The 18,429-nt window shown below is 42.9% G+C and overlaps 1 protein-coding gene across 1 annotated transcript in view; it reads left to right on the top strand.

Moving 5' to 3' along the window:
- LOC121003831 (protein-glutamine gamma-glutamyltransferase E-like) overlaps positions 1 to 18,429 on the top strand; it is a 113,754-nt gene that overhangs the window by 94,408 nt on the left and 917 nt on the right. Inside the window, exons 10-12 of the mRNA XM_040435747.1 lie at positions 3,308 to 3,634; positions 5,678 to 5,838; positions 18,041 to 18,174. Of these exons, the coding sequence (XP_040291681.1) occupies positions 3,308 to 3,634; positions 5,678 to 5,838; positions 18,041 to 18,174 (622 nt within the window). The remainder of the gene's footprint in view (positions 1 to 3,307; positions 3,635 to 5,677; positions 5,839 to 18,040; positions 18,175 to 18,429) is intronic.

Genomic DNA, 18,429 nt, shown 5'->3' with positions numbered 1-18,429 from the left:
AATCTGTATCTTTTCCCGCTCATGCCAGGTCTAAAAAAAGTGGTGTGGGCAGGGAAGGGGATACAGTTATGGCCATGCAGTTATTGGATACCACCGCCATATAGTGATAACACCGCCATATAGTGATAACACCGCCATATAGTGATAACACCGCCATATAGTGATAAAACCACCATACAGTGACCGGATAAAAGGGTATAAGAGGGCACAGTACAGGGAATGACTAGGGGCACTGCACAGGGTGTGGTAGGAGGGCACAATGCAGGGTATAAAGGGGCACAGTACGGGGTGGGGGGCACAGTACGGGGTGGGGGGCACAGTCACATGACCCTGTGACGTTAGAAGGTCCTTATGGTGAATGCGGTTCAGATGCCACCATAATGAGAGGCAGAGGAGTGAGACAAGGGCCCTGGATGGACAGGAGGGGTGGACACAGCAAGTAGGTGGAAGGGGCTCTGAGGGGGATTCATACAAGAAGTAGTGGCAGGAGGTCTGTGTAGAGCAGCAATAGGAAATAGGAGGGTGGAACAGGAGCCCTGGATACATGAGGGAGGAAAGGAGACAGCAGGGGCTCCATGAGGATGAGATAGGACAGAATGGGGGGGGGGGGCAGGTGTCATGGAGACAAACAGATTAATGAAACAGTAAAACCACTAAATAGAATGAAGCAGCCAAGACAAGAGACAGTCACAGTGCAGACTCACTCACAGACTGTCTTCACACTTCTCTGCTCCAGCTCCAGCCCTGCGGTCTCTCTGTGTCCTGTGTAGAGGGGGCGTGTCCTGTGTAGAGGGGGCGTGTCCTGTGTAGAGGGGGCGTGTCCTGAGTCTCTGCAGCTCAGAGGGCCCACCAAAGGGGTACTGCGTATGTGAAATGACAGCAGTGAGAGCTCCCATCTGTATTGATGGAAGTGCTCATAGCAGATCAGTGGGCCCCCCCAGGAGCATTGGGCCCCGGCACTTGCCCGGGGATGCCGGGTTATGACGCCGGCCCTGAGTAGATGGACACTGCACAGCACAACTACTCGTTTACTGTATGTATGGACATCCACTTCTCTTATCCTGTAACACGTCTGTACAGTATATATGGGCGCACTGCACAATACCACTTTTTTGTGCTATTTGTTAGGTGTAATCCTGAGTATTTGATCTTATTTTGTATATATGGACACTGTATAGTACCACTTCTCTTTTTCTGTATAAATGAACACAGCATAGTACCACTGAATATATTGACACTGCACATTATTGCATCTCTTGTCCTGTATATGTGGACAATGTACAGTCTCTTGTATTTATATTGACACTACACAGTGCCACTTCTCTTTGATATACAGACACTGGACAGTGCCAATTTTTCTGTATATATAGACTGTGTGCAGTACCACTTCTGTTGTCCTGTATATTGGATGTAATTCTCAGTATCTGCTCTTATTCTATATATATGTGCACTGGGTGTAATTCTCAGTATCTGCTGTTATTCTGTATATATGGACACGGCACAGTACCTCTTCTCTTGTATGCTACGGCCTTAGCTGTTTTTGCAGTCTGACACGAATACTGGCTGTGAGCATTCTGCATTTTGCGTAACTGAATGTCCGGACGATAATAGAACAGTCCTATCGTTGTCCGTAATGCGGACAATAATAGGAGATGTTCTATATTTTTGTGGAAGCAGTGTGCTGTTCACCCCATTTAACTGAATAGGTCCGCATACGATCCGCAATAGGTTTTTGTGTACGAGCCCTTATAGTGCTAAGGGTGACTGTATGTGTAATTCTTAATCTGTGCCTTTTCTGCATGTATGGACTGTGCACAGTACCACTTAGACAACAGAAAAACAACCTAAACAACAGCCACCACAATTGCAGGCTGGATTGTGATAAAAAAGTAAAAATGGAATTACATTGTCTTATAATGTAGTGATAGTATTTTTAACATAGTGTGCTCAGAGTACATAACACACTAATGCTTAAGGAAATCTTTAATATTTTTTTAATCACAATGCTACCAAAAATAATAGATCAGATCTTTATGTTTTTTTTGCAGCCTATTTTTATTTTTATTTTTTTCTGCTTCGTACACGTCAATAGAACAGATTTCATGGTGCTGTCAGATGACACTATCCAATATTACTTTATCACCACCTGGTGGCTGCAGCATGCAAAACTCTGAGACGAATTCTGTACTTAAAAAGACAAGTGATGTCTATGTGAATTGTGAACTGTGGTTATATTGCACCGTGTAGTAAAGTAATAGTCCTGTCCAATTTAATGTAAAACAGGCCTCCCAAGTGTCCCTTTTTTGGAGGGACAGTCCCTACTTTTGGCCTCCGCCCCTTTTTGATCTGAAATATAGATTTGCATTATTACATTTACAATATTGATCCATAAAGTGTGTGTTTGGTTCCTATCTGTATATTATAGCCCGCTTTGTATATTATTCCATTATTTGATTAAATAAATTCAGATCATTTTTGCACTATTGAGTAAAAGAAAACTATTTAAGTGTATAGATATGCAGGAAATATGGATATTTTACATCATGAACTATAAGTGTCCCTCTTTGACTGTCTACAAATTTGGGAGGTACTGTATGTGTAAAAGTTTATGCTGGATATAACTTAAGGGGGTTTCAGGGTAAATGTAAAAAATAAAAATAAAGTAATACTTTAACCGATCCCACACCACTGCTGTTCCAATGCTGCTCTCGTCCCTCCTGCTCTCCACTTCCTCTCCCATCTTAACGTACTGGAAATCCCAGGAAAGGCCCTTTTAAGGAAGTGTTTTAGTATTCTTGAATTTCCTTTTTAATCTTGGAATTTTTCACCCATTTGAGCACAGACAGAACAGGCCAGAACATTATATGGGCCCTCATTTATCATAGTCCAATCCCTTATATTTCTCTAAGAAGCTGCTTTTAAGGTTGCATTTATCCCCTATCTACTAGGCCTTTGTGGGTTGCACATATGGTATGTCCACCCCTGCCACTCCCTCTATATAAAGCATTAGCTAAAGACTAGGCAGAAAATGTACATACCTTTCATGACTTTGTAGTTATTTTCTAGGGTGCAGCTATAGGCTATAGGGGAAGTAAAAGTTGCATCTGGGCCCCGATGCTTGAGGTTGTCCTGACCCTCTGCCACATAACCATACATGATTAGAAATTACCGGTATTATAATAGGTATATGGAAGGTGGAAGCTTTGTAAAATTGGAGATTATGAGCTTTAAGTTACCCCACTGTATATTTTTGGTAGGATTTGATTTTTTTATAGTGATGCAAACTATTGCCATTTTTGCTTTTCAGGTTCATCGGAGGAAAGACAGGTGTTCGAGAAAGCAGTCAACAAATTATTAGATAGTCCTTTAGTGGAACTTGAGAAAAAACTATTATATTTCAGAAAAAGAGGTGAGGAGAAACCAAGAAGAGGCACAGTCTTGTCTGGAATGTTCAGTCTTCCCCAAGTTCCCAGTCTTGGTCAAAATATAGATATATTACTGAGCTTGCAGAACCTGGCAGCAGACAACATTAAAGTGATTGTGAACATCACCTCCTCCAGCATACTTTACACTGGGAGACATAAATATGAGATCTGGGCAGATACAAAGATTGTACCACTGACGCCAAATGAAGGTATGTCTTAAAATATATGATAGAAGAATATACTACGATTCATGGATATATTTAGTAATGTTGATGCAGATAAACAGTTTGTGATAGAGAATCTAAAGATGTCCTATTGTCCATACACAGTATGAGAAACTAGATTTTTTTTGAAAAAATGCCAAACAATTTTAAAATAAGAAAGGATAACTCGCCTCCAACGATCCCCCGCTACTGTCCTTTCGATGCTAGTCTGGTTTTTGCTTCTCTTCACTTCCTTTCCTGGTGTCGACACACTGGAACTGTCATAAAAGGTACACCCAGCTAATCATCGTCCTTAACATGATTGGTTGAGTGGCTCTTTCCTGACATTTCACACACGTTGAACCAGGACAGGAAGTGGAGAACAGTTGGCACCGGAGCATCAGTGGCTGGGGATCGGCAAGTAATAATACTTCTCTATAATAAATTTAGCCACACTGTGTGCAAGTAAAAGTGAAACAAGCAATTTAATTATCACATTGCTTAGATGAATTCAATTTTTAGCCCAAATTATGTAATGTGCTTGACCATACTTACATGCTGACATGGCACATAACCATACTTGGCAATTAGGCTTGAGCGAATCGAGCTTCAGATCATAGATCCAATGCCTATTCATTTAAAAAACTTTGTTGGGAATGCTGTTTCCGTACAACATTTACAATGTATTTGCTCCATGTAGGAAACCTGTGTTTAGGCCGAAGTTGTGCAAGACTTCAGTGAATGACTATGGTATTCCTATCTGTGCATTTAAAAACATTTTAAAATACAAATCCAAAGTCGGCTTTGGTACCAAGGTACCAGCCAGTACAAAAGCCGACTTTGGATTCCTATTTTAAAACATTTTTAAATATACAGATCGGAATATCATAGTCATTCACCGAAGTCTCATGCAACTTCGGCCGTGGCTAAGTTTGGTTACATGGAGCTGATACATTTTAATGCTGTACGGAAACAGGGCTACATGCACACCACTGCAAATTACGGATCAGCAAAAAAAAAGGATGACATCCGTATACCATCCGTTTTTTTTTGTAACTGAAACGGACAAGAATAGGACAAGTTCTATTTTTTTTGCGGGGCTACAGGACGGACATACTGATGCAGACAGCACCCGGTGTGCTGTCCGCATCTTTTGCGGACCCATTAAATGAATGGGTCCGCATCCTATCCACAAAAAAAATGGAGCGCTTCTTCACAGGGATCTCCACTGCCCTTCTTATTAGCCACACTGATGTTTTGCTCTTGTAGTCTGCTGAGCCAAGGGGTGAGCCATAGGAACAGGCAAGCATGAGGCAAAGCAGTCCGGTTGCTCTTTCTGGGTTGCCCCTTCCTCCTCCCCATGCCCTGTACAAAGAATCAAAAATAATAATTTGAGCGACTGGGGTGGGGGTCCAATCCTGCTAGACCCCCTTTACTTATTAATGCACCACATTGTGGACCTTTCTACTGAAGTGTATGAAATCTGTAGAGATAACCAAGTCACTGACTGCAAAAAGAGAGTACTACAGTATGTACATCCATGCATGGCCACCATAAGATCAGTACTGGCCATCAAGTAGAGTGAGTGGTGGAGGTCCACTAGGACACAAAGGTGGTGTAGTCCCCAGAACACATGCCCCATCTGACCCTAAACATATGAATATCATGGGAGTTGGGGCTGAGTAGGACCAATGCAGGACTATTTTGTCCAGTAAAATGCCAGACTCCCTAACGGAAACCTGCCCTACCTCATTACAGTTGAAGGGGTCCATTTGGCGCTGTTGGTTACAGTATATGCCAGATGTAGCACTTTTGCCATTTTTGTTGTTCTGCTCCTATAATGGAGCAGAATAATGGAAATCAATAGCATTAACTTGAAAGGAGTCTAATAAAATTAAAGCAAGTATCTGTCTGCTATGGTACACTAGTACAAACCAAATATTAGTGAATGTGTTGTGTGATCCCTTTTTAGTTTTTATTGAACCTAAGCACAAGAGTGGTAATCACACAATGACTCTTTCTTGCCATTCCTTATTGATTATGCTCCAGGGAAACACATCTCAATCCCTTTGACATACGCTCAGTATAAACAGTATATGAGTGAAGACAATCTAATCCGCATGACGGCTTTGTGTGAGGTTGAAGGGACAGAGGAACGCATTTTGGTGGAGAAGGACATCATCTTGGTAAAGCCTCCAATGACTATCAAGGTAATGAAACTGACAAAAGAAATTTACAGTAATAAATAGAAACAGACTAAATAAGACCTACAAGAAGTTTACAAAGAAAGACCCTTTTGTGTGCCATAATGGAGTTGTCTAGAGTTGGAGTTGTCAAGCTAGGATTAAGCACATAAAACAATAAAAAAAAAACATTAAACCTTCCCGAGCCCCCTCCAATCCAGTGCTGATGCTCAATCCACTCTGCCGGGCAACAGGCATGACGTATTGTTTGGGCTGCAATGGCGAGATGCCATATACCACACGTGACTAATACAGCCAATCACTTCCTTCAACGATGTACATCAAGCAATTAGCTTCAGCAGTCATGGCATATTATCACAGCTAGTGATGAGCGAAGTTTTCAAAAACTCGATTTGGCTGCTTTTTGACAACAAATTTAATTCATTACAAAGTACTTTGTCACAAATCGCATTCCATTGTATGTCGCTGGTGCAATGACGGTAAATGGGAATAGCTCCATCCCCGTCATTGAACCCCAAAGATGCCACGTTCAACACTATTTGCTGCATCTAAGAGTCACATTGAGGCCTTTCAGGGGTAATAGAAAAAAGTACATATTCACCTCATCCATTTGATCGCGGAGAGGCCATCATGGCCATCTTGATTGAAGAAAACGTGATGACTGCGTGCGGGAGATTTGGTGCAATTTCTTCAATCAAGATGGCCATGACGGCCTCTCTGTGATCAAATGGATGAGGTGAGCATGTTAATTGATTAATTAACACGAAGCGTGAGGAATATTCACCTTTTTGACTAATCAAATTTTTCCTGAAATTTGGATTGTATTTCACTTTGTTAACTTTGATTCGCTGCCCAACTAACTGAAGTATGAACTCAGCCTTACAGCGCCAAGAAGAAACGCACTCCTTTTACACTGTCGTAAGCTGATTCCACATAGATGTCTACAGAATCTGTTCTATTAAATGCTTATACAAGTAGAGCCCCCCGACAGAGTGGAGAGAGTGTCAGCAGTAAGTTTGTGTTGACTGATTATTTTGCCCTTCCTCTGATTTGTCAGAACAAAAACTCCCCGAAAATAGATCCTGTCTGTTCACTCAGTCAGCATTTGGTCAGTATTCCATCAGTATTGCTAATGCCAATAAAAACAGGAGTGGATCCAAAACAGATGACACGCGAATGGATATTTGCATGATTTCTGTGTTTTGTACCCACTCCTGCTTTTAGCTACCAAATCATAAGCCAATTCTGATGGGACCATACAGGCCTTAGAGCTGCTACACAGACAGGATCCATTGTGCATCTCATTTTTCCTTACTTCTGACAGATTAGAAGAAGGGTCAAATAAATGATGATTTTAGCCAGGCCGAAAGGCAAAATAGTGGCCCAACCATGAAGTGGGGAGGGTGGGAACAGCATGAAAAGTCCACCGAGTGGCCCTATGACATAGTGGTGAGGTGGAAGCAGCATGAGGAGACCATAGAGTGGCCCAATAAAAGAGTGTGGAGGTAGCGGCAGCATCAGGAGGCCACAGAGCGGCACAATGACAGAGTGTGGAGGTGGCGGCAGCATCAGGAGGCCACAGAGTTGCACAATGACAGAGTGTGGAGGTGGCAGCAGCATCAGGAGGCCACAGAGTGGGGAAGTAGGTGGCAATACCAGTACCAGGTGAAGATGGTGGGTGAAAGAAGGAGCACTTGGCATCAGATGTGTGGCATCAGGCGGGTGGCAGCATCATAATAGTTGCTGAGGCAGGAAGCCAGAAGAAACCGGTCTCTTTTGTCAGTGTTGGTGTAGCACCATGGATGATCTAGTCTGATGCATCAGGCATTGGTGGGTGGAAATCCTGGCTGATCCACGCCTGATTCATCTTGACAAAGGTCGGTCTCTCCACATTTTAGGTGGACAGGCGAGTTCTTCTTGGGTTAACTATGGCCCCTGCCGCACTAAACACCCGCTATGATGCCACACTACTGGCCGGGCAGGACAGCTTTTCCAGGGCAAACTCGGCCAGTTACAGCCACAAATCCAGTTTGGCTGCCCAGTAGTCTAGCGGATCTTCAATGTTGGCTGGCAGGGTGCCACTCCAAGTATGCCACCACCTGCTGGTTCAGGTTCTGCTCTATGTCTAGCTGCTGGTAAGTAGTTTCTTCACTATGTGGCTGCAGCGACTCTAGACTCATGCTGCTGCTGATGGAGCTGGTACTGCTCCTAACTTCCCCACCATGTGAGCACAGAGGGCCCCCCAGTCAGACCTGCGAGAGGAGGGACGATGGCACAGATAGGCAGTGGCCAACTGACTACATAGGATGTCTCTATAGTAGTTCAGTTTGTCCTCCCTGTCAGTGGGTGTAAAATAGGCCCCCATTTTGGACTGGTAGCGAGGGTCCAACAAGGTGGAGAGCCAATAGTCATCCCTCTTCCGAATGGTGACAATTCAGCTGTCACAACGCAAGCAAGTGAGCATGCATCTGGCTATTTGTGCAAGTAACTTGGAGGGACTCCCTGCCTCCATCCCCACTGCATACTGCCATGGTGTGTCTGGGTCCTCTGCCTGGGTCACGCATGAGCTGCCACTGGCTGACATCGAAGTTACACAGGGGAGTACCGCTGTCTGCTTAGATCATCAAGAAATTGTTTATGGCCTTTCTCTGTTAGTATAGTCAGTCCAACATATGGAGGGTGGAATTCCAATGGGTGGAAACGTCGCATATCAGCCTATGTTAGGGGATGCCGTTCTGCTGGTGCAGCTCAAGGGGTGTACAAGTTGCTGAAGTGCATTTAAAGTTTCCTGGCCATTTTTAGGATGTCTTGCAGATACTTGGAAGACTTTAGGAACTGCTTGACAACCAGATTGAACACATATGCCATGCAGGATGCATTGCTCAGCCCTCCTTGATGCAGCGCCGACACCATGTTCTTCCCGTTGTCAGTCACCATGGTTCCGATTTTGAGTTGTCGCAGAGAAAGCTACAGTCCTGATCAAAAGTTTGAGACCACTTGAAAAATTTTTAAAAATCATATTTAGCATGGCTGGATCTTAACAAGGTTCCAAGTAGAGCTTCAACTAAATTAACTAATGCCACCAAGGCAATGAGACCTATCTTGACCCAGGTATTACTTAAAACTTCACTTTTATTTTTAGTGTACTAAAACCTACATCACAATAGGTAAATGAAAGAGGAAGGGGTAACTTTATTAGTTTTCTACGATTCAAAAAATCCTAAAGTTAAAATTACAGTCTCAACTTCACAGGACCGGACTTAGTAAATGAGAGGGACCAGGAGAGTGCACTATCTCCCGCCCTCACACTGGTAGGTAACAGTGTCGCCGTCTGCAGGACTGATATTGGCTCAATACTGCTTTCCGTGGCAGTGTGAAGCAGAGGGGACTAAAGCGACATCAGCCCTCTATGACGGGAGAAAAGAGAGACTCCCATACACACAGCTAATCAGCTAAGAGTTAAACTATTAGCCAAAGCTCCACAGTTCCGGCTACACTGTAAACAATGTATCAAAACTACTTGATTGATTGATAACTGTGCTAGTGTGCTAGTCCATTCGGACAGCCACAGTTCAAACACTATGAGGAAAGAGACCGCACATTAAAACAGAAAGAAACTGCCCCCCGACATGTTTCGCCAGTTAAACTGGCTTCTTCAGGGGAAATGGGCATTTAATGTGCGGTCTCTTTCCTCATAGTGTTGGAACTGTGGCTGTCCGAATGGACTAGCACACTAGCACAGTTATCAATCAATCAAGTAGTTTTGATACATTGTTTACAGTGTAGCCGGAACTGTGGAGCTTTGGCTAATAGTTTAACTCTTAGCTGATTAGCTGTGTGTATGGGAGTCTCTCTTTTCTCCCGTCATAGAGGGCTGATGTCGCTTTAGTCCCCTCTGCTTCACACTGCCACGGATAGCAGTATTGAGCCAATATCAGTCCTGCAGACGGCGACACTGTTACCTACCAGTGTGAGGGTGGGAGATAGTGCACTCTCCTGGTCCCTCTCATTTACTAAGTCCGGTCCTGTGAAGTTGAGACTGTAATTTTAACTTTAAGATTTTTTGAATCGTAGAAAACTAATAAAGTTACCCCTTCCTCTTTCATTTACCTATTGTGATGTAGGTTTTAGTACACTAAAAATAAAAGTGAAGTTTTAAGTAATACCTGGGTCAAGATGGATCTCATTGCCTTGGTGGCATTAGTTAATTTAGTTATTAAATACCTTACCCAGGTTCTGTCCTAAATTTACTTCTTATAAGTAGAGCTTCAACATGCAACAAGAAGAAATGGGAGGGAGACAAAACATTTTTTGAGCATTCAATTTAATGAAAACAACGAATAAACTGAAACAGGCTGTTTTTCAGCTGATCAAAAGTTTAGGACCACACCTCCAAAAAAAAATATAACGCCCTCAAAACAGAAATCCAACTTTCAAACATGAGCTCAGTAATGAGTAGCTCCACTGTTATTGTTTATCACTTCCAAAATTCGTTTCGGCATGCTTGATGCAAGCATTTCCATAAGGTGAGTGGGAACATTTCTCCAAGTGGTGAAGACGGCCGCACGAAGGCCATCTACTGTCTGGAATTGTTGTCCATTTTGTAAACTTCCCTTGCCATCCATCCCCAAAGGTTCTCAATTGGATTTAGATATGGGGAACATGCAGGATGGGCCAAAAGAGTGATGTTATTCTCCTGGAAGAAGTCCCTTGTCCTGCGGGCATTGTGTACTGTAGCGTTGTCCTGTTGAAAAACCCAGTCGTTACCACACAGACGAGGGCCCTCAGTCATGAGGAATGCTCTCTGCAACATCTGGACATAGCCAGCGGCCGTTTGACGCCCCTGCACTACCTGAAGCTCCATTGTTCAACTGAAGGAAAAAGCACTCCAGACCATTATGGTGCCCCCTCCACTGTGGCACGTAGAAAACATCTCAGGTGGGATCTGCTTGTCATGCCTGTAACGTTGGAAACCATCAGGACCATCAAGGTTAAATTTATTCTCATCAGAGAATAAAACTTTCTTCCACCTTTTGAATGTCCCATGTTTGGTGCTCTCTTGCAAAGTCCAAACGAGCAGTTCTGTGGCGTTCAAGGAGACGAGGTCTTTGAAGACGTTTTTTGTTTTTGAAGCCCTTCAGTCTCTGATGCCGTCTGATGGTTATGGGGTTGCAGTCAGCACCAGTAAGGGCCTTAATTTGGGTCGAGGATCGTCCAGTGTCTTGACGAACAGCCAATTGGATCCTCCGGCTCAGTGCTGATGACAATTTTTTGGGTCTTCCACTTGACTTTTTTCTTCCATAACCCTCAGGATCATTTAAGAAATTCCAAATGACTGTCTTACTGCGTCCCACCTCAGCAGCGATGGCGCGCTGTGAGAGACCCTGCTTATGCAGTTCAACAACCCGACTACGTTCAAAAAGGGAGAGTTTTTTTGAATTTGCCATCACAACGTGTGACTACCTGACAGAAAATGACAATGAATCCACATCTTTGCACAGATTTGGCCTTTTATAAAGCATTTGGTCCTAAACTTTTGATCAGCTGAAAAACAGCCTGTTTCAGTTTAATCGTTATTTTCAATTAATTGAATGCTCAAAAAATGTTTAGTCTCACTCTCATTTCTTCTTGTTGCATGTTGAAGCTCTACTTGGAACCTTGTTAAGATCCAACAATGTAAAATATGATTTTTTGCCATTTTTCAAGTGGTCTTAAACTTTTGATCAGGACTGTAGGATTCGATTTCTTGATGAAGGGCATGGAGCTATTTCTCCCCTGTGTGACTCCGTTCACCCAGGCAAACGAGGTATAGAACAGCGTGACACCGCCATCTCCTGCACAAGTAGTATGCTGGAGGAGCGCAGTGAATTGTCCCTGCAGTGGAGGCTGAGGACACGGTGGAGGATGAGGAGGCAGAGGCAGACATTGTCGCAGGACCAATGGCGTGAGAACGTGGAGGCGGAAGCAGCGTCACCTGGCCAAGTTGCTGGTGTGGCTGGGCAGGAACCACATTTACCCAGTGGACCGTAAAGGACATATGTTGTCCTTGACCATAGTTACAGCTACCGACCAATTTTCCCAAAAAAAAGCTGTATCACAAACAAATTTCACCACTGAATGGCTAATCAATGTAATTCGGTTCATACAGAAGAAAGTCCACAATCACCCATCAATTTTCCCATATTCTTTTTCCTTTTAATACACCCCAAATAAATTCATATAGCAATCACAATTCACTGTGCAGTTAGGTCCATATATATTTGGACAGAGACAACATTTTTCTAATTCTATACATTACCACAATAGATTTTGAACAAAACAATTCAGATGTAGTTGAAGATCACTTGGATTCGTAGAACTACAGGTAACAGCACTCTGATAGTCAATTGCACAAAGATATAAGCAAACACTGAAAGAATAAATACTTGGTGGTCATACTTACTGCAAATGCAGCTAGAAGCTCTTTGCGAATATAATTGATCAAAAATATTTCGGGCCCATCTACCGGTCGTCAAGGTCGCTTCTAATCAGATGGGTCCTAATCTGACATGCCTCTCCTGGGCTTACAGCCTACAATCTGGGCAAAGTAGTACCAAGCTGCATCCTACGCATGCCTCTCCCAGGCTGTGAGCCTGCAGTATGGGCTGGGTAGAATACAGCTGTACAAGCTATCTAATTAAAAGCACATGGTAAATGGGCTGGTGGTGCACGGTTCAAACTTACCACCAGGGGGAGCCACTCCCCTAGTGGCAGTGACAATGGGGAAAAAATAAACGAACCAGCACCTCCACAATAAGTGAATATAAGAACGCAGGTGCACGCTACCTTGGCTAAAACACACTTGGATTAGTAGAACTACAGGTAACAGCACTCTGCTAGTCAATTGCACAAAGATATAAGAAAACACTGAAAGAATAAATACTTGCTGGTCATACTTACTGCAAATGCAGCTAGAAGCTCTTTGCGAATATAATTGATCAAAAATATTTCGGGCCCATCTACCGGTCGTCAAGGTCGCTTCTAATCAGATGGGTCCTACTCTGACATGCCTCTCCTGGGCTTACAGCCTACAATCTGGGCAAAGTAGTACCAAGTTGCATCCTACGCATGCCTCTCCCAGGCTGTGAGCCTGCAGTATGGGCTGGGTAGAATACAGCTGTACAAGCTATCTGTAGTTGAAGATCAGACTTTCAGCTTTAATTCAATGGGTTGAACAAAATGATTGCATAGAAGTTTGAGGAACTAAAGCATTTTTTAAACTTAATCCTTCATTTCAGGGGGTCAAAAGTAATTGGACAAATTAAATAATGGTAAAAAAAAATGTTCATTTCTAATACTTGGTTAAAACCCGTTTGTTGGCAATGACTGCCTGAAGTCTTGAAATCATGGACATCACCAGATGTTGTGTTTCCTCCTTTTTAATGCTCAGCCAGACCTTTACTGCAGCAGTTTTAAGTTGCTGTTTGTTTGTGGGCCTTTCTGTCTGAAGTTTAGTCTTTAACAAGTGAAATGCATGTTCTATTGTGTTCAGATCAGGTGACTGACTTGGCCATTCAAGAGTATTCCACTTCTTTGCTTTAATACACTCCTGGGTTCCTTTGGCTTTATGTTTTGGGTCATTGTCCATCTGTATTATGAAACACCGACCAATCAGTTTGGCTGCATTTGACTGGATTTGAGCATACAGTATGTCTCTGAAAACACAAGAATTCATCCGGCTGCTTCTGTCCTGGAACCAGTGCCACTGGCAGCCATGCATGCCCAAGCCATCACACTTCCTCTGCCGTGTTTTACAGATGATGTGGTATGCTTTGGATCATGAGCTGTACCATGCCTTCGCCATACCTTTTTCTTTCCATCATTCTGGTAGAGGTTAATCTTAGTTTCATCTGTCAAAAGAATGCTCTTCCAGAAGTGTACTGGTTTTTAAGATGTTTTTTAGCAAAGTACAATCTAGCCTTCTTATTCTTGAGGCTTATGAGTGGCTTGCACCGTGCAGTGAACCCTCTGTATTTACTTTCATGCAGTCTTCTCTTTATGGTAGATTTGGATATTGATACGCCTATATCCTGGAGAGTGTTGTTCACTTGGTTGGCTGTTGTGAAGGGGTTTCTCTTCAGCCTGGTAATTATTCTGTGATCATCCACCACTGTTGTCTTCCGTGGGCATCTAGGTCTTTTTCCATTGTTGAGGTGCTTTTAGATTTTATCATTCCTAATAGTGTAGCAATTTCTCGGATGGGTTTTTTCAGTTTTTGCAGATGAAGGATGGCTTGTTTCACCTGCATGGAGAGCTCTTGACCGCATGTTTACTTCTCAGCAAAATCCTTAAAATGTAAGCACCATACCTCAAATCAACTCCAGGCCTTTTATGTGCTTAGTTGAGAATTAAATAATGAAGGAATTGGCCACACCTGCGCATTAAACAGCCTTTGAGAGGGTGCCACATGTAAAGGAGCTGAAACTCCTAAACCCTTCATCCAATTTTTATGTGGATATCCTCAAATGAAAGCTAAAGGTCTGGACTTTATGTCCATGTCCATTATATAACTATAAATTTAATGTGTTTTAGTAAACAGGTAATAAAAACAAACTTTGTGTCTATGTCCAGATATATATGGACCTAACTGTATCTATCCTATTAATACACTCTGTAAATGGCTGTAGTAAAATGGAAATTTACCGCTTAATATATATATTTTTTTCCACTAATACACACCAAAAAGGGCTGCAATTTTCTCAATTCAACACATAACGGCTAATAAGCTCTTTTTCTTTTTCCCCACTAATACACTCCAAAAAGGGCTTTAGAACATATCTGCAGAATGGCAAATATATATATATTTTTTGCCACTAATACACGCCAAAAAGGGCTTTAGAACATATAACTGCACTGATAAACGGCAAATATATTTTTCTTTGTTCCACTTATACACTCCACAAAAGGCTTTAGAACATATAACTACACCGCTGAACGGCAAATATTTTTAAGTTTTGCCACTAATACACGACAAAAAGGGCTTTAAAACACATAACTGCACCACTGAAAGGCAAATATATTTTACTTTCGCCACTAATACATGACAAAAAGGGCTTTAGAACATATAACTGCACCGCTAAATGGCAAATATATTTTTCTTTTGCCACTTATAGACGACAAAAAGGGTTGTAATTTCTGCACTTCACCACAGAACGGCTAATAAGCTCTTTTTCTTTTTCCCCACTAATACACTCCAAAAAGGGCTTTAGAACATATCTGCAGAATGGCAAATATATATATATTTTTTGCCACTAATACACGCCAAAAAGGGCTTTAGAACATATAACTGCACTGATAAACGGCAAATATATTTTTCTTTGTTCCACTTATACACTCCACAAAAGGCTTTAGAACATATAACTACACCGCTGAACGGCAAATATTTTTAAGTTTTGCCACTAATACACGACAAAAAGGGCTTTAAAACACATAACTGCACCACTGAAAGGCAAATATATTTTACTTTCGCCACTAATACATGACAAAAAGGGCTTTAGAACATATAACTGCACCGCTAAATGGCAAATATATTTTTCTTTTGCCACTTATAGACGACAAAAAGGGTTGTAATTTCTGCACTTCACCACAGAACGGCTAATAAGCCCTTTTTTCCCACTAATACAAGCCAAAAAATGCTTTAGAACATATAACTGCATCGCACAAGGGCAAATAAGACATATAAATAATTCCTTGTAATAAACCCTGTTAATGGCTGTATCAAACAGCACTTGCACCCCAATAACAAGAACGGTTTGCTGGAATTACAGAGATGTATAATGGCAATTTGGGTCCCCAGTCAGTGCAGCAAGCTGTAATAGGATTGTTCCTATTTCCCAGGCTGTAACCTCCTATACTGAACCCTGTTCTACATAAATGCTGTGGAATGATTCCTCCCTATCCTTTCCCTACACCTTGAATAATCTTTCCCTGAACTTGTAAATCAATTGAGTTTTTTCTGGCACTGTCCCTAGCGCCTGCTGACGTCTCTCCCTGCACTAAGTACACTGGAAAATGGAAAAATCCAAGATGGCTGAGGCTATTTATAGGGCTGTGACATCACAGGGTTGGCTGACTGCTGATTGGCTGCATGCATGGCATTATGGGTGATTCCGCGTTCCCAGAGTTCCTTGCTCCATGTCCTCACACATGCAGCAGCCATTTTAGGAAAAAATGGGAATCGTTACCGAGGAAATTCGGATTCGGTGCAAATCTAATAATTCCTGAAATTTGGATCGAATTCCACTCAGTTAGCTTCGATTCGCTCAACTCTAATAATTACTAATGAACCTTTTTAAGACAGTCATCATTGGGCCCTATTCAGGCCTGTATACTAACATCCTGGCTCCTTCTCTAGCGGCCAAGATCAGAAGGATCAAGTATCCACATGACGATTTGGATGAGCCATTTGATTGGTTAAGCCATTCTATTCCCAATTTCAGACATTAATGAGATTTTTTTAAAATAAAAATATCTATAACCATTATTTGCTAAAATATATGCAGTATTCCAGACCTAGGGGTATCTGCAAATGTTGTATATAGCTATCTAATGTTATGTATTTTGTTATGTATTATGTTATTGTATTTTCTGTATTGGCCATATGTTCCAACAGAGGAGGATATGGTTGCCAATATATAAAGCATCAGTGTGACTAGACAGAAGAGTGATCAGTGAAATTACAGCTTTAGAGAAACTCCTGCAAGGTGAGGGACTACAGCTCAGACACTCATCACCCAAACAACTACCAGACCAGAGTAAAACCTGTATCACAGTGGAGACCTATATCCACAAGTGCTAGTGCTATTAAATTGCCATACAACCAGCCACCATACCTCCTCTTCTGGTACTAGATACTGCACCTTGAATTTAATATTGCTGGATGTGCCACAAGTTATATTTTGGAGTAAGTAAAGAAATATTTTTATATGTTTACTTCTGATCTGATTCTTTAAACCACCTTTCCGCTGCACTGATCCCCGTGGAGCAAAGGCCCGAGGGAGTATGCCATGATGCAACATCTCATCAGGGCCACTGCCACTCCCATCCTCTGCATTGGCTCCTCAGAGGCTCACTGCCAGGGCCGGCGCCACCCATAAGCAGAGTAGGCCACCGCGTAGAGCGCACTCTGTGGAGTCCGAATCCCAAGCACTATCACCCGGCCGCCGCCTGCGCCCCGCCCCCTACTTGTGATCCATCTGACATTATCTCCTTGACTCCTTCTGTTCCTGTACTTGCCTCCCGGATGCGCTGCGAGTGCGAGCCTGCGTGGTTCATGAGTTTGTTCAGTCACTTCGGGCGCGCAATCCCGCGAGACCAGTGACCTCCAGAGGTGGGTCTCGGGAGATCACGCGCCGAAGACACATGATCTTGGCAAGAGCCAAGGCAATGTGGACCTGGAGCACAGCGAGGAGCAGAACCTGGTGAGCACCCCTGGCAACCGCACTCTGACAACCTGCACTAGGGTGTCAAAGGCTGCAGGACAGTGACTGGCAGCAGGGTGGCACACACTTGTGTACAGGGGTCAGGGCACACCTGCTGATTGACTAGGGGCCATAAATTCTGACTGGCACAGGGTGCCCAGCAGTGGCACATGGAGCCTAATAGGTGGCACAGACTGTCTAAAGGGCTATGAATAGTACAGGGTGCAGGACAGTGCCAGACTGGCAGAGGGCACAAGGCCGCATACTGTTTATGTTGCCCTGGTGGCACAGGATTTCAGACAGTGGCTGAATGGCGCCTGGCAGTGAATAGATGGCACTGCTCGTGTTTGGTGTGGCAACCTGCTGAACAGCGCAGAGTGATTGGCTTCACTGGGATGGTACTAGGTGGCAGACAATGGCTGGATATTATATATACATGACCATAGTCAGACTGGCACAGGGTACGCGACCATAGTCAGACTGGCACAGGGTACATGACCATAGATTGGCACAGGGTACACGACCATAGATAAATGTTGCATGCAATAGGTGGCTGAAAAAGGGGCGGGTAAAGGGGTGTGGTCAATGGGCAGAGTCAAGGGGCGGCAAAATTTGCTTTTGCCTAGTGTGGCAAAAATCCTTGCACCAGCCCTGCTCACTGCATATACATATCTTGTATCTGTATTTTTATGTTTCCACACTCACATTCCTAATCTCTTATTCCCATGTTTGGACTTGCTTTGTGACAGTGTCCAAATCAGGCTAAAATAAAATCAGCCTTCGAAGCTGAAGTTATTATCACCAACACTTTATCGGAAACAATGGACTCCTGCGTCTTGCTGATCGAAGGAAGTGGTCTTATTGGTGAATTTATCCAAAAAGAGTAAGTAAAATAGTCAATATCAGGTCCACTAGAAGACTAGACTTTCCAACAATGGACTAACAGGATCAAACACCATGTCATTCTGTGCTGATGAATATCTTAATATATCTTTGCAATGATAAGAGTTTCCTCTCATATGCCTCTCAAATTTCCTTCATAGGCATATGGTAAGATGATTCTGGCTGCCTGCAGCTACCAATTAATGAAACTTAAGAGGTTAGCAATGCAGCCCTCCTGGACAGAAACACTACTGAT

The sequence above is a fragment of the Bufo bufo genome, chromosome 6, assembly GCF_905171765.1.
Source record: "Bufo bufo chromosome 6, aBufBuf1.1, whole genome shotgun sequence".
Classification (NCBI taxonomy): domain Eukaryota; kingdom Metazoa; phylum Chordata; class Amphibia; order Anura; family Bufonidae; genus Bufo; species Bufo bufo.
Note: the sequence above shows the minus strand (reverse complement) of the source record. Positions and strands in the feature narration are given on the sequence as shown.